The sequence below is a fragment of the Eublepharis macularius genome, chromosome 1 (genome assembly GCF_028583425.1).
Source record: "Eublepharis macularius isolate TG4126 chromosome 1, MPM_Emac_v1.0, whole genome shotgun sequence".
Lineage (NCBI taxonomy): Eukaryota > Metazoa > Chordata > Lepidosauria > Squamata > Eublepharidae > Eublepharis > Eublepharis macularius.
Genome location: NC_072790.1, coordinates 119,584,024 through 119,598,513, shown reverse-complemented (window position 1 = coordinate 119,598,513; position 14,490 = coordinate 119,584,024). Strand labels below are relative to the sequence as shown.

The window sequence follows — 14,490 nt, the reverse complement described above, 5'->3', positions numbered from 1 at the left end:
CCACCCCCCAAATGCTTCTAGGCTTTTCATATATCAAGGCAACTCTCCCACAGAGCAGCTATGTTTGATACCTGTCTAACTTTGCTTATATCTGCTACATGACCATATATATTTCTTACCTGAGCTGATATGGAGGGATCTTGGTAGCAGCCTCTGAAGATTCTAAAGTTTCTGTATGGAAAAGAGAGAAGAATAATTGTAGAGGGCTATCAGGATGGGAACATTCTACAGGAATAGTACAAAAAGACTTAGGAAAAGGCATTCCACAATTCTGGTGCCAACATTGAAGAAGCTGTCCTCCCACTAAATCTCGTATGGTATAAACGCAAGGAGAAGGAGCTTGAAGGATAATCTCCACATAAAAGTCAGTTCACGTGACAGTGAACAGTTCCTTAAGAATCCTGGGCCCAGATCCTATAGGACCTGAGAGGTTAATACTAGCACTTTGAGGTGAACCCCATAAACAAACTCACAGCCAACCAAGCTGACAAACAACTGTAACTGTTATTTTTGTTCCAAATGAGTACATGCACAATTTTTAATGCTTACGGTACAGAAATGTCTAGTTACTATCCTGACCAAACCATCTTGCCATACTCACTATTACAGTGCTCAGCTAAAATGAGGGTATTCAATGAACGTTTATAGACAACGTAAAAACTTGAATTCACGCTACGACTGATTTTAGAAACACAGGCAATTATAGTTATTCTAGACTAATTAAACGTAGAGAACAATGCTATGATCTCTTGTACATGGGCAAAATCAAACACTGCTCATACACGTACTTTCTCTGTGGCGGCCCCCCCTTTATGGAATGGTCTGCCCGAGGAGGTTAGGAAAGCTCCCAATCTCCTGGCCTTCTGTAAATGATGCAAAACCAAATTGTTCAAGAGGGCTTTTTGGTCAGATGAGAGGATTGTACTGTAAGAAAGCAGTCTCAAGAGATCCATCAGTAAAAGGATGGGGAAGGAACACAGACTTTATTACTATTGCTGTAAATACTGATGGACCATAGTCTCAACTACTACTGCTATAAGTATGATCCTACTGGGTAATTGCCATGTTTTATTAATTTGTCAGTCATTGAATTGCTTATGCTCTGTTTCAGCATTTCTTCCGCTCAGTATTGGATTTCTGTGGATTTTTTAAACCTTTGCAAAAAAAAAACCCCCGATGAAAATGCATGGGATAGTCTAAGCTCAACATATCAGATGTTGCTATGCACAAACCAAGCTAGCCTTTTGTGTTACTTTCCTTTGTTTTCTTTTACAGTGACATCCAAAAATCTAAAACAATCTCACAGCAGCAACATCTAAAAATGCCACCCCTCCATAATCTAAAACCTTTGTGTTCAAGCATGTTTTCTGAACAGAATATTCCATTGTTTCAAGATAGGACAGGCATTAAATGTGATATAAGAAAACAGTTTTAAAGGAACTATTTTTATTGGCATTGAAAGGAATTGGTTGCTCTTTTTGGGGAAGCTCATTTTCACCTTTGTTAAGGTAAGAGACAGTCTCCAGCTAGTCTAGGATCATGGATGCAATATGAGGCTAAACCGAGGAGAACCTCTACTGCCATGGAAGTTTGCTGGGTGACCTTGGGTCAGTTACTCTCTCAGCCTAGCCTCCCTCATGGGGTTATCGTGAGGGTAAAATGGAGAAAAGGGGGATGTTGTAAGCTGCTTTGGCTCCTATTGCGGAGAAAAGCAAGGCATCAATATAAATAAATAAATAAATAAATAAATGCCTGTCTGAAAAGCACCCTTTCCTAGCTTTCTGACAAGCACCAGTTCCTCTTCTTTATGAAGATTTGTGCTTGTTACAATTCTAGTGACTTCATGGTGACAGCACACCCAAGTCTTGAAACAATAAAAATCACTAACACCTAGGTATGATCTCCCCTAAAATAAAGACTTTTAATTACCATTGATTTTGGTAGAGAGGCATTGCCTTATGAAATCAACTGGATTTAAATATCCTTAGACTTGCACTAGATTGTGCCCCCCTATTTACAGGACTACAGCCTATGAAGATCTGCAACTTCCTGAAAATTAAAAATAAAACCCTTCTCTAAACCAGACTGAACAAAACATATACAATGCTTGAGAGCAAGCTTATACAGCATACATATTATACACAGAGAGAGGAAGAGTAATTAGGAACAAGTGAGCAAGCGTGTGTGTGTACATCCATATTAACAAGAGTATTAACTAGTGGAAATGTTAACCAAGTTCAGTTACAAAATACAGCGAAGCGGCACATGGCAATCTACACTTTTAAATGGCATCAGACGTTTTAGCTTTACTTGAAGAAAATATTTGCTAGCAGAAAGGTGGCTCTGGCTATATTTTCTTTCATTTCTGTTCTGTTTGACTCTCTTCAATTAGATGCCCCTTCCACATGACCTGGTAATACATCATAAATAAACTCTACTTTTATTTTATTTTTATTTTCAAAATAGAAATTGGTATTCATAAGTGAGAAGCAATTAAGTCTTTCTCCACAGCAGCACTGAAATCGTAACTTAGCTGCCCTCACTATGTCATTAGACTGCGTTTAAAAATTAATTGCCTACAGACACACAGTTTTGTATTAGCAGATTTACTCTACTCAGGTCAGCGGTCAGCTACTGCCGACCAGTTCAATCAAACATCACAACAGGGCGCCAGATCCAGATCCTAATATTCGCTGTAATAATGTAATAATAATGCCCCCCCCCCCCCGCAATCACTTTCCAACTTCATTTTACACATGGAAGAGCAAAGGTGGCAGGAACTGTTGAAAATAGATCTTTCAGCAGAATGCAAGAAAAATGTTTACAGCAAAACCTTATTACAGCTGGAACAGCCAGATTCACCGGTTTCTCTGAGGAACGGAAAAGCCTGGGAGGAAGGGGAGAGCTTTCAAAGAATATTGCTACATCTAGAAACAGCTTGGCTCTTCCCCTGACTGACCTTAGGCTGAAGGCCAGCAGCAACCAAACGCCAGCCAATTAGGACAAGCAGGACTCAAAGCACGCACAAACAAAAGCCGCAAGGGGCCTTCAAATAAACCCGCCGCTTCTGTCCACACTTCCTTTGCCCGGGTTAGTCGTTTAAAGGGAATGAATGTTTCTCCGATTCGAAATCACTAGGAGGGAAGAGAGAGACGGGGGCCGGGGGGGGGCATCCGCCGTGCTCATCTAGCCAGAGGGGGAAAGGGGCTGCCTTCTGGCGCCAGAATATTATGCACTCCGGTCGGGAGATGTCCCCCCTTGCCCGCCCACTTCCTTACCGCTGGCCCAGGTGCAGCTCTCCTTGATGGCTTTGTACTTGTTACCCGACGCCTCCTTCTGCAGCTTCCTGAGGATCTCTTCCATCTTCCCTTTTTCCGGGGGCTGAGATGCCGAAGAAAAGCGACGATGCCGGTCCAAGGCGGGGAGGGGGCGGCGGCGCCTCAGCCCCTCTGCCGACCTCTACGCGGAGGCTGTGCGCAGCATCCTGCCTCCAGCAGCCCTTCTTGCCGCTGCTGATGAATCATGCTAAGCTCCATGACGAGGACACGTCATTCGGGGCTCCTCCTGCCTCCGCCAGTCCTCGGTTGAGCCGAGCCGATCGGATCGAGCAGCGACAGGTTCCTGCGCCGTAGTGGCGGCTAGGCTGCCACGCACCTAGCGGCATAGCTCCACCAGCCGGAGGGAGGGACTGGAAGGGTTCCGCCGGTGCTGGCGAGGGAGCTTGGGCGGATCAGACTCGCTTGCAGAGATTAGACCCAGAAAGCCACCAACTCCCAGGAGAAGAGGGGGAAACAGGGCGAAATGGGGCCCGAGGGATGACAAAACGAAGGCAGTGTCTATTTTCTAATATTCCAGCCTGCAAAGGCTGTCCTTTGCTCTGAAATCTTTTTCCTGTCACGCGGAGGGAAGGAACGCTGTAGAGACCCTCTTGTCTGGAAAATCCAGTCCTGATAAGGAGTAGGACTTTCAGTCAGTACCTGCTCCTAAAGGGAGGAAGGGAAGCTTGCTAAGGTTTCAAACCTATTTATTCTGCCTTTCTCACTGAGACTCAAGGCGGATTACACAGTGTGAGATCAGTACAATTAGCGGCAAGGACAAGGGCAGGCATTTTCATACAGTGTCAAGAACATTTCCGTAACAATGTCATAGGGTAAATGAACAAATTTACAAAGACATTTTGTAAATGTCCTTACATTAGCAAGGATCCAATATGGGGTTAAAGAATTGCTGAAACAGAACATAGTCAATTCTAGCACTTACATTAGGTATTCTGTTAGGTATTCGCTCTTGAAGGGCGGGGGGGGGGGGGGGGCGGCGGCTTTCAAGTCAAACAGCAATTTTGAATGGAGAGTTTACTTGGGCCAGTTACACATTTTCAATCTAATTTACATCACAGGGTTGCTTTGAGGAAAAATGGAGGAAAAGAGAATGATTTAAGCCACTTCGGACCCCCAGTGAGAAGAAAGGTGAGATGTAAATGAAGTAAATAAGCAGCTACTTAAAAGCTACCAGATAAGAGACATAGAACAATGGTCCACAGTCACTTCATCCTAGGTAAAGAAGTTGCTACAACAAACTGCATTTCAGAGGTCAAATAGAAGTTTCATCAGAAACTTCTTTCTACTTGGCACTGTATCTGATGAGGGCCCCCAGTTTTGCTGTTTATCTACTTCAGTGCTCACAGACTTTTGATTTATGGATGGGAGACTGTTCACTGTCAAATTACTGCCCTATTAATTTACTAGATATCGTTCTAGGGACTGCATCAGATTTTTAGATAGGTTGGGGAATTGGATTGAACAACATAATTTCATTGAATTATTGTGGACTGACCTAGGCAACAGAAATCAGTCACAGATCATTGTTTGGAAAAAAAATTAAGCTAGTAAGAAATATTTATATGTAACATCAAAAGTATTTGCTAATAGAACTGGACATCAAATGTTACCTCCTGCTGGAAAAGATAGGAATGTCTTTTGTCTCCCATTTTATTTAATTTATACATAATTTATACATAATTAAATTTGCCCTCCAACTGTAGCATCAACCATGTCTCAGAAGTGGAATAAACGTCTACATCTTGAAGACCAGAGTCAAAGACATGTTGGGACCGATAACTGTATTATCCCATGTAAGATCACATATATGGACACGACTGACATATTTGTTTATGGGAACTTGGAAGGGCCTAAGTAGAGCAACTGTGTATGTATTCAACCCCAAGGAAGGCATTTTAGAATAAGCATCACACTTGATGGTTATATGGTCAGCTGTTCAGGCAAGTACATAGTTTTATTTACTTGGGATTTTTTTGGCAAAAGTTGGACCTTGAAAATTCAGATTACAGCAGTTACATTAAAAGCTGCAAGGTCAGCACAAGCCATTTTCAATGGTTGGTCACTGAGTGGTCAAAAAGTGGCTGCTTCTTCCCAGAGAACATCTGTCACCTAAATCCAAAACAAAACTTAAGCTTTGTTGCTGCATTCATTTTACAATGAATGCCAGCACGACCAGGTCATAACAGCACACATGGAGAAATCTGCCCCTCATCTTTTTCAATTTTGTAATATCCAACCTGAAGAAGAGTTCTGATGAACTCAAAAAGTTGCAAAATGCTTTGTGTCAATTTGGTTGGTCCCTATAAAAGGAGTTTTGTTTTGGTTTTGATCACTGCCCCAGCATTAAAAGTGTTCTTAAGTAAGGGTGGTGGTGGTCCCTTTTCCTTCCTTCCTCCCCCAACTCAGCCATAGAAACAGAAGAAAGCTAGAGTAGCACATAGCTTGAGCTACAGGTAAAAGTTAAGAGTTGCCATTAATCAAGGTGCTACTGGACTCCTTACTATTTTGCTACTACAGACTAACACAGCTAACTCCTCTGGATCTATGGCCATTAACCATGATTGTCTATTGCTTCGGAATGGCGTCGTTTTAGCCCCCTTTTGGATTATGTGAAAATCCTACATGTTTTGTCCTGGAAAACAAGTTCAGTTTTCGATCAGAAATGCCAATAAGGTCTGCAATGATATGATGCTAGAGTTTATTTTCCCATCGTTATGTGGTTCAAGCATCACCAGCTGGAAGGGGAAAACCTAGAGTGGTATGTCATCTAATACCCTTGCATAGAAGGTACTCTTGAGGGCTGCCAGATTATTTGAGCTAGTACCAAGACTCCACTCATACAACTAATAACTTGGTTATTTTTCAAGCAAGGATGTAGGCTGGTAGGAAGGTACTCTGACAAAGATAAAAAGAGGATACCAGCATGGCTGAAAACTCACCAGCACCATGGCCTGAAAGAGATAAATACGACTTTGTTCTTTACTTAGGCTTCCAGTTTTTCTTTATTCTGTACTTTGTTTGGATCTACATACCTGAATCTTGGCTATTCTGATTAGCGCTAACATACTGGCCTCAAAAGTTGTGGGCTGTTGTTTTGCCTACGTAGGCTATGTACTTCTCTTTGGAATTAACATAATGGGTACTGCTCCACTAAACACACACACCATTACAGACAACTATGCAACAAATCAGAAACAGAAGAAACTAACCCTGCATTAAAGGATATTCCCATCAGTGAAGTAAACAATTTTTTTTCCTGACTAGCAGAGCTATTTGTAATCAAAACTGATTAAAGGAAATATCTTTTTTCAAAAGGGTAGAAACAAAACTACATTCCTCATTTCAAAGCACTGATGGAAAAGTGCTAAAGTATTTTACTTTAGGAAGAGTACATGTAAGTAAATGTCGAAATGGAATTTCTGAAACTGGATGGCCTCTTTCTGTGCATCCTGCCATACAAACGATACTGTTCATTCCATTGTCTGGCCATGCTACTCTCCCACATACATATACTGTGGTAAAAATTCATGCAGTATCATCCCAGCAAGAATCTGTGTGTTCTTCCGCATATCATACCATTTCTTTAGGATACTACCCGTGCACTTCCATTGGCATTCCATTCTATATAGTTTGTACAGTCTATTGCTGTAAGTAAGATCCTACTATGTAATTTTGGCATTGGTTAACATGTCATGTTATGCTTTGCTTCATTTCTGTTTCAGAGTTCTGGTTTTCAGATTCCTACAATCCAAATCCTATTGCATTGTTGTCCTGTGCTGTTGTCTGTATTGTAATCTGCCTTGAGTCCCAGTGAGAAAGGTGGACTATAAACAAGATAATAAATAATTATGGGCCTAAGATTTGTTAGAACCAAAAAGCATGGAGATTACTAAAATACATCTTTAAGAGCTTTGATACACCTGCATTGCACATCTGCTGCTCATATTAGAGCAGAGGTCAATTTCTTGCTACTTGGATATTATTTTTTCAGGATCATTTTTTATTATGATAAAGTACTTAGAATATCAGAAAGTAGTTTAATATCTAGCTGGAATATACACGAAGGATATTTTGGATTAGTTATGTTTTTCAATTGGAGCATTAGCCAAATTACAGAGACTATCAAAGAGATATTGTATGCATATTACATTGTTCAAGACATGGAATATTATACTGTGTCTTCCTCTTTTTCTGTTCTATATTCCATTACTAAAAATTCTCATGTGGGTCACAAAATATACTAACTGAGTTGAAAGTCCCTTCTTTTTCTAATGCTTCAGACTATACCTCCTCAGTTTTCAGAAGGGTGATATTAAAAGGTATGATTACTAAAACTGAAGATGTTACAATTTGTCAGGGAGGAAACTTAAATTAAGGGAACTGAGGATACTGATAAAATGAAGCTTTTCCTTTCTAGCTGTAATGCATTTAACATATTTAGTGTTAGATTTTTAATCTAAGCTTGGCAATTTAGGCAAGGATTCATATAGTTTATGGGGATGACTGGAAAATCAATTCCATATTAGGTTTTACACCACGCTTCATTTTTAAACAATCTGATTAAGACTGTGATACTAACATAAGAACATAAGCAAAGCCATGTTGGATCAGGCCAGTGGCCCATCCAGTCCAACATTCTGTCACACACAGTGGCTAGAAATCCAGTGCCATCTAAAGGACTGTCAGTGAGGCCAGGACACCAGAAGCCCTCCCACTGCCTTCCTTCCAGCACCAAGACAACAGAGCACCACCTCCCCACAAAGAGAATACCATCTATCTCCTGTGGCTAATAGCCACTGATGGACCTCTGCTCCATATATTTGTCCAGTCCCCTCTTGAAGCTGGCAATGCTTGTAGCTGCCACCACCTCCTGTGGCAACGAATTCCATGTGTTTATCACCCTTTGTGTAAAGTAGTATTTTCTTCTATCTGTTCTAACCCGACTGCTCAATAATTTCATAGAGTGCCCACGAGTTCTTGTATTGTGAGAAAGGGAGAAAAACACATCTTTCTCGACCTTCTCTAACCCGTGCATTATCTTGTAAACCTCTATCATGTCTCCCCTCAGTCGTCTTTTCTCCAGGCTAAAGAGCCCCAAGCGCCTCAATCTTTCCTCATAGGGAAAGTGTTCCAACCCTTTAATCATTTTAGTTGCCCTTCTCTGTACTTTTTCCAGTGCTATGATATCTTTTTTAAGGTGTGGCGACCAGAACTGTACACAGTACTCCAAATGAGGCCTCACCATCGATTTATACAGAGGCATTATGATACCGGCTGATTTGTTTTCAATCCCTTTCCTAATAACCCCTAGCATAGCATTAGCTTTTTTTATGGCAGTCGCACACTGTGCTGACGTTTTTAGTGAGTTATCTATCATGACTCCAAGATCTCTCTCTTGGTCAGTCTCCGCCAGTTCAGACCCCATCAACTTGTATTTATATTTTGGATTTTTGGTTCCAATGTGCATTACTTTGCACTTGGCTACATTGAACCTCATTTGCCACATGGATGCCCACTCTTCTAGCCTCGACAGATCCCTTTGGAGTGCCTCACAATCCTCTCTGGCTTTCACCACCCTGAACAATTTCGTGTCATCTGCAAATTTAGCCACTTCACTGCTTAATCCCAATTCCAAATCATTAATAAACAAGTTAAAAAGCATTGGACCCAATACCGACCCCTGTGGCACCCCACTGCTCACCACCCTCCACTGTGAGAAGTGCCCGTGTATGCTCACTCTCTGTTTCCTATTAATTAGCCAGTTTTCGATCCACAAGAGGACTTGGCCCTTTATCCCATAGCTACTGAGCTTACTTAGGAGCCTTTGATGAGGAACTTTGTCAAAAGCTTTCTGGAAGTCAAGATAATAATATCTATCGGGTCTCCCTTGTCCACTTGTTTGTTCACTCCCTCAAAGAACTCTAACAGATTGGTGAGACAAGATCTTCCCTTACAGAACCCATGCTGAGTTTTCCTCATCAGCTTTTGGTCATCAATGTGCCCACTAATTTTATTTTTGATAATAGTTTCCACCAACTTACCCGGTATTGACGTCAGGCTGACTGGCCTGTAATTTCCCGGATCTCCCCTGGAACCTTTTTTAAAGATGGGGACAACATTAGCTACCTTCCAGTCCTCAGGAACAGATGCAGAGTTTAATGACAGATTACATATTTTTGTGAGGAGATCTACAAGTTCACACTTGAGTTCTTTCAGAACTCTTGGATGTATGCCATCTGGGCCCGGTGATTTATCAGTTTTTAAATTATCTAGCAGTCGCATAACCTCCTCTCTCGTCACCTCAATGTGACTCAGGTCTTTCAAAACCCCTCCCAAAGTCAGTGCTTCCGGAGTGGGCATGCACTTCTTATCTTCCACAGTGAAGACAGAAGCAAAGAACGCATTCAGCTTCTCGGCCATTTCCCTATCACCCTTTAGTAATCCTTTTACGCCTTGGTCATCCAAGGGCCCCACGGCCTCCCTAGCTGGTTTCCTACTTCTAATATATTTAAAGAATTGTTTATTGTTTTTCTTTATGTTCTTTGCATTATGCTCCTCATATTCCCTTTTTGCCTGTCTGATCACAGACTTGCACTTTTTTTGCCACAGCTTATGCTCCTTTTTATCAACCTCACTCCGACTAGTTTTCCACTGCCTAAAAGAATCCTTTTTACCTTTTACAGCTTCTATTACATTGCTTGTTAACCATGCTGGCCTTTTCCTAAACCTATTTGTGCCTTTCCTAACCAGCGGTATATATTTAATTTGAGCTTCCAGGATTGTAGTTTTAAATAGTCTCCAAGATTCCCCAAGTGTTTTGACCTTTTTTACTTTCCCTTTCAGTTTCTTCTTCACGTACCCCCTCATCTCAGAAAAGTTACCCCTTTTGAAGTTAAACATGGCTGTGTTGGTCTTATTTGGCAATTTCCTATTTATACATATGTTGTACTCAATAACATTATGGTCACTGTTCCCAAGTGGTGCAATCACATTTACATCTCTCACCAGGTCTTCAGCATTACTGAGGACCAAATCCAGGATCACCTCTCCCCTAGTAGGTTCTGTAACCATCTGTTCCATAGCACAGTCATTGAGACAGTCTAGAAACTCACTTTCTCTCCCCCGATTCGAACACCCATTGGCCCAGTCAATGTGTGGGTAGTTAAAATCACCCATTACAACACAGTTTTTTTGTTTAGCAGCCATCTTTAATCCTGTCATCATTTTATAATCCTCCTCTATTTTCTGATCTGGAGGGCGATAACAAACTCCCACAGTTAAGTTTCCATTTGGGCCCGTAATTTCAACCCATAGCATTTCCAGAAGCGAATCTAATTCAGTTACCTTCTCAATCTTACTGGAATGTATACCTTCTCTGACATATAGAGCCACCCCACCCCCAACCCTTCCCTCCCTATCCTTCCGATATAATTTATATCCAGGAATCACCGTGTCCCACTGATTTTCCTCATCCCACCAAGTTTCTGATATGCCCACAATGTCTATGGATTCGCCCAACACTAAACATTCCAGCTCCCCAATTTTACCTCGGACACTTCTAGCATTTGTATATAAACACCTGTAACTTCCCCGGCACACTTTGCCTCGAGACGTAGTTAGGTCATCTGCACTGTTTGTCTCCATCTCAGTTGACAACTCTAATCTATCTCCCTGTAGAAGTGTTATACCTAGCCCTTCATCTCTCTGAGATGAACCATCCTGAACCAGAGACACTTTATCTCTTGTTGGCTTTCCCCTAGCATTTAGTTTAAAAACTGCTCTGCCACCTTTTTGATTTTAAGTGCCAGCAGCCGGGTTCCTTCTCGGGACAAGTGGAGACAGTCTCTCTTGTACAGCTCCCGCTTGTCCCAAAAAGAATCCCAGTGCCTAACAAACTTGAACCCTTCCTCCCTACACCATCGTCTCATCCACGCATTGAGACTCCTGATCTGCGTTTGTCTCTCTGGCCCTGCGCGTGGAACAGGTAGCACTTCTGAGAAGGCTACCTTGGAGGTCCTGGCCTTGAGTCTCCTGCCTAACAGCCTAAATTTTTGTTCCAAGACCTCACGACTGCATTTCCCAACATCGTTGGTTCCAACATGGACCACGACCGCTGACTCTTCCCCAGCACTATCTACCAGCCTATCTATAACACGCGTAATGTCCGCTACCTTCGCACCAGGCAGGCAAGTCACCATACGGTCAGAACGCGGTTGTGCCACCCAGCTATCTACTTGTCTAAGGATCGAATCACCAACTACCAAGAGCCTCCCTCCCGCCCCACCCAGGGATGGTTCCTTGATGCGAAAGGAAACCTGCTCACCAACTGAAGAAGAGGTCCCTTCTGAGGGCATGTTCCCCTTATCCTCAATACGGTGCCCTGATTCCACAAGATCCTCATTCTCCTTGACAACAAGAACGCTGCCATTTTTAGAGTGGGACACATCTGTCCTGTCCCTGAGAATCTTGTCCTCGTGCCTATCTAACTGTCTCCGCTTCTCCAGGTCAGCCACCTTGGCCTCAAGGGTACGTACTCGTTCCCTGAGAACCAGGAGCTCCTTGCAGCGAGCACACATCCAGGACTTCTGACCAGAAGGCAGATAGTCATACATGTGACACTCAGTGCAATACACTGGAAAGCCCCCAACCCCCTGCTGGCATTCTGACTTCATTATTCTGTTTTAGGAATAACACACTAAGAGGAAAGAAAACGGCTATGATCCCCCGGCTAAGAGCCACAGGCCAAGAGCCCTTTAGCTCTCGCCCTTCGGCTCGCGCCAAAGGCTCGCGCCCCTGCCCAGCAGTTGCCTTTTCAATGCAAAAGGTCACTTCCTGCTAAGCACAGGAGGTGAGCACAAAGGGGGTGTGTGGCTTGTACTCCAGCAACCCCCAGCAGCCTTACAAACACACTCACCCTCAAACACAATCAAGCCCAAACACACACAGCCTCAAAACTACACTCAAATCAACACAAAACTACACACAAAAAGCCCCAAAGCTAGAGAGGACCACCCTTAGCTTCTCAGCTTAACCCACCACAGCCAAGAAAGGCAAAAAGCCCTTACCTCCTCTAGCAGCTGCAGACCATGTGCTCCTGAGCCCAGGTGACTCTGCTCTAATACTAAAACACTGTCATGACATTAAGCCCCATTAGATAAAATGGGAGACATTTCTAAGTGGACTTGTTTAGGATTGTGCCCTAAATGTATCTCGTGAACCTCCTTATGTCTGTTACCCACAGTACAGTACAGTAAACTGTACAGTAAGTGATCTGTCCTGAAACTGGAGCTTCACATTAAGATTTAGTAAAATAGATACTGCATATTTAGTGAGTCACTCCTTAATCTTCACCCTTTTTCCCCCCAATTTTAAAAGTTTATTAACAATAAGTCATAACAACATCAACTGTAAGAGGATATATCATATAACAATACACAAAACGATTTCTGTATATACAATTGGGACATAAGAGGAGATTTCTAATACATATACCTTAGCTGACACACTTTACCTAATCTGCGAACATACAAGCAAGGATGATTGTTGAACTACATCTCATGGACAAGATAACATAACTACTCCAGTACCACAATGGCCTCTTGATCACTCACACTTCTGGAATCTTCACCCTTTTATGACCTTCCTAACTTCAAGCTAGACAGCAAGGCACCAGATCCAAAGATTTCCCAATAGTATTGACAGCTGCTAATTTTTTAATTTGGATTATAGCAACTGTATTTAACAAACAGGGTATTCTTGGCCTGAGCTTTGATTAATTAATATCTACATTCACAGGTTATAGCTTCCAGACCAGAAGATTTTGTGTTAAGGAATAGCTATTCTAGTTCCTTATTCACTCCTCCTAAAACAAGCTTCTTGGAGACAGCCCAAACAGAAGCTGTTTGCACCAAAACAGTATTTGGATTTGGACACCAGCATAATTCTTCTCATACAGGACAATATCTAGAACGTGAGGCTGCATGATTCAGAACGATCTAAAGATTGTTTTGTGGTGCAGCTTTCTCCTCTTTCTGCCTGTGCCTTTGTCCTGGGAGCATCCCACTTTGGAGAATTTAGCACAAGAACTGAGCTTGGAAGCAGGAAGCAGCATAGGTGGAGGGCAGAGTCCCCTGAATGTGGGGGTGTATATGTGATGGTGTAAGCCTAATTTTGGGGTGTAGAGGGCATGGAGCCATTCTAGTTCCTTATTCACATCTTTTCTCCAACTTCTTTAAGGCAGCCCAAATAGAAGCTGTTTGAACTACAGATCTTCCACACAATGATGGATGCATTTCTTAGTAACTGGACTGAGAGGATAATTACTAAATCAAATGTGCAGTGCCAGAACAAAGGCCTGGATTAAAGCAACATCCTTCATGAATATATTAGGGTTGCCAGTTCCCTGGTGGGGGTGAGGGATCCCCCGCTCCCAGCCTCTTCCCTACACCACCACTCATCTGGCCAACACGAGGAAGGATGTGGGAACAGGCTTCCCAGGTGCGCTCCCAGCGTGGTGGCCTGAACTGCACAAACACTTCCTGGAACTGTGTAATACGTACTAGTGTGTAATACATACTAGTGTTTTTCTATCTGAAAGGCCTTGCAAAATTTTTTTAACACATCTGATGAAGACACAAACTCAGCACCTCTCTGTTTATATTTATATTTGCTAATATTTGTTTATTACCGCCTATGGCCGAGACAGAGGAGCGGGAAGGGTCGCGCGGCAAAATAACAGCACACGCACACACATGGCTGGGTAAAAAATGGCCACAACTTTATTAACATAACAAAAGAGACAGGAGTATTGGCGCGGCATGTGGATCGGATCCACCGGACTGCATCGGCTGACCCGCCTGCCAGCCGATGACCCCCCGCCCCCCTCAGGCGCCCGCTGAGGGAGGGGACCAGAGGAGTGGCATTGAGAAGGGGGGAGGTCACCTGGTGTACACCCTTGGTGATCCCCCTGCCACCTGGGAGGGAGGATGCCCCGGCAGCCCCCGAGCTGGGCGTGCCTTCATACTCCCTCCCAAGATTCCTTATGGGAATCCCCTGCCTGGGGAGCCTGCGCCCGAGGGCCTGGCTCCACAACAAATGGGATCCGATCCAATGCCCAACCGCCCGAAGTAGTGACAGGTGACACAAGAAACAG

At 43.0% G+C, this 14,490-nt stretch overlaps 1 protein-coding gene across 1 annotated transcript in view; it reads right to left on the bottom strand.

Moving 5' to 3' along the window:
* ARFGEF3 (ARFGEF family member 3) overlaps positions 1 to 3,368 on the bottom strand; it is a 130,464-nt gene extending 127,096 nt beyond the window's left edge. Inside the window, exons 1-2 of the mRNA XM_054983266.1 lie at positions 3,279 to 3,368; positions 120 to 171 (exon numbers count right to left, since the gene is read on the bottom strand). Coding sequence (XP_054839241.1) covers positions 120 to 171; positions 3,279 to 3,363 — 137 coding nt within the window. The 5' untranslated portion in view covers positions 3,364 to 3,368. The remainder of the gene's footprint in view (positions 1 to 119; positions 172 to 3,278) is intronic.
* Positions 3,369 to 14,490: the final 11,122 nt, after the last annotated feature.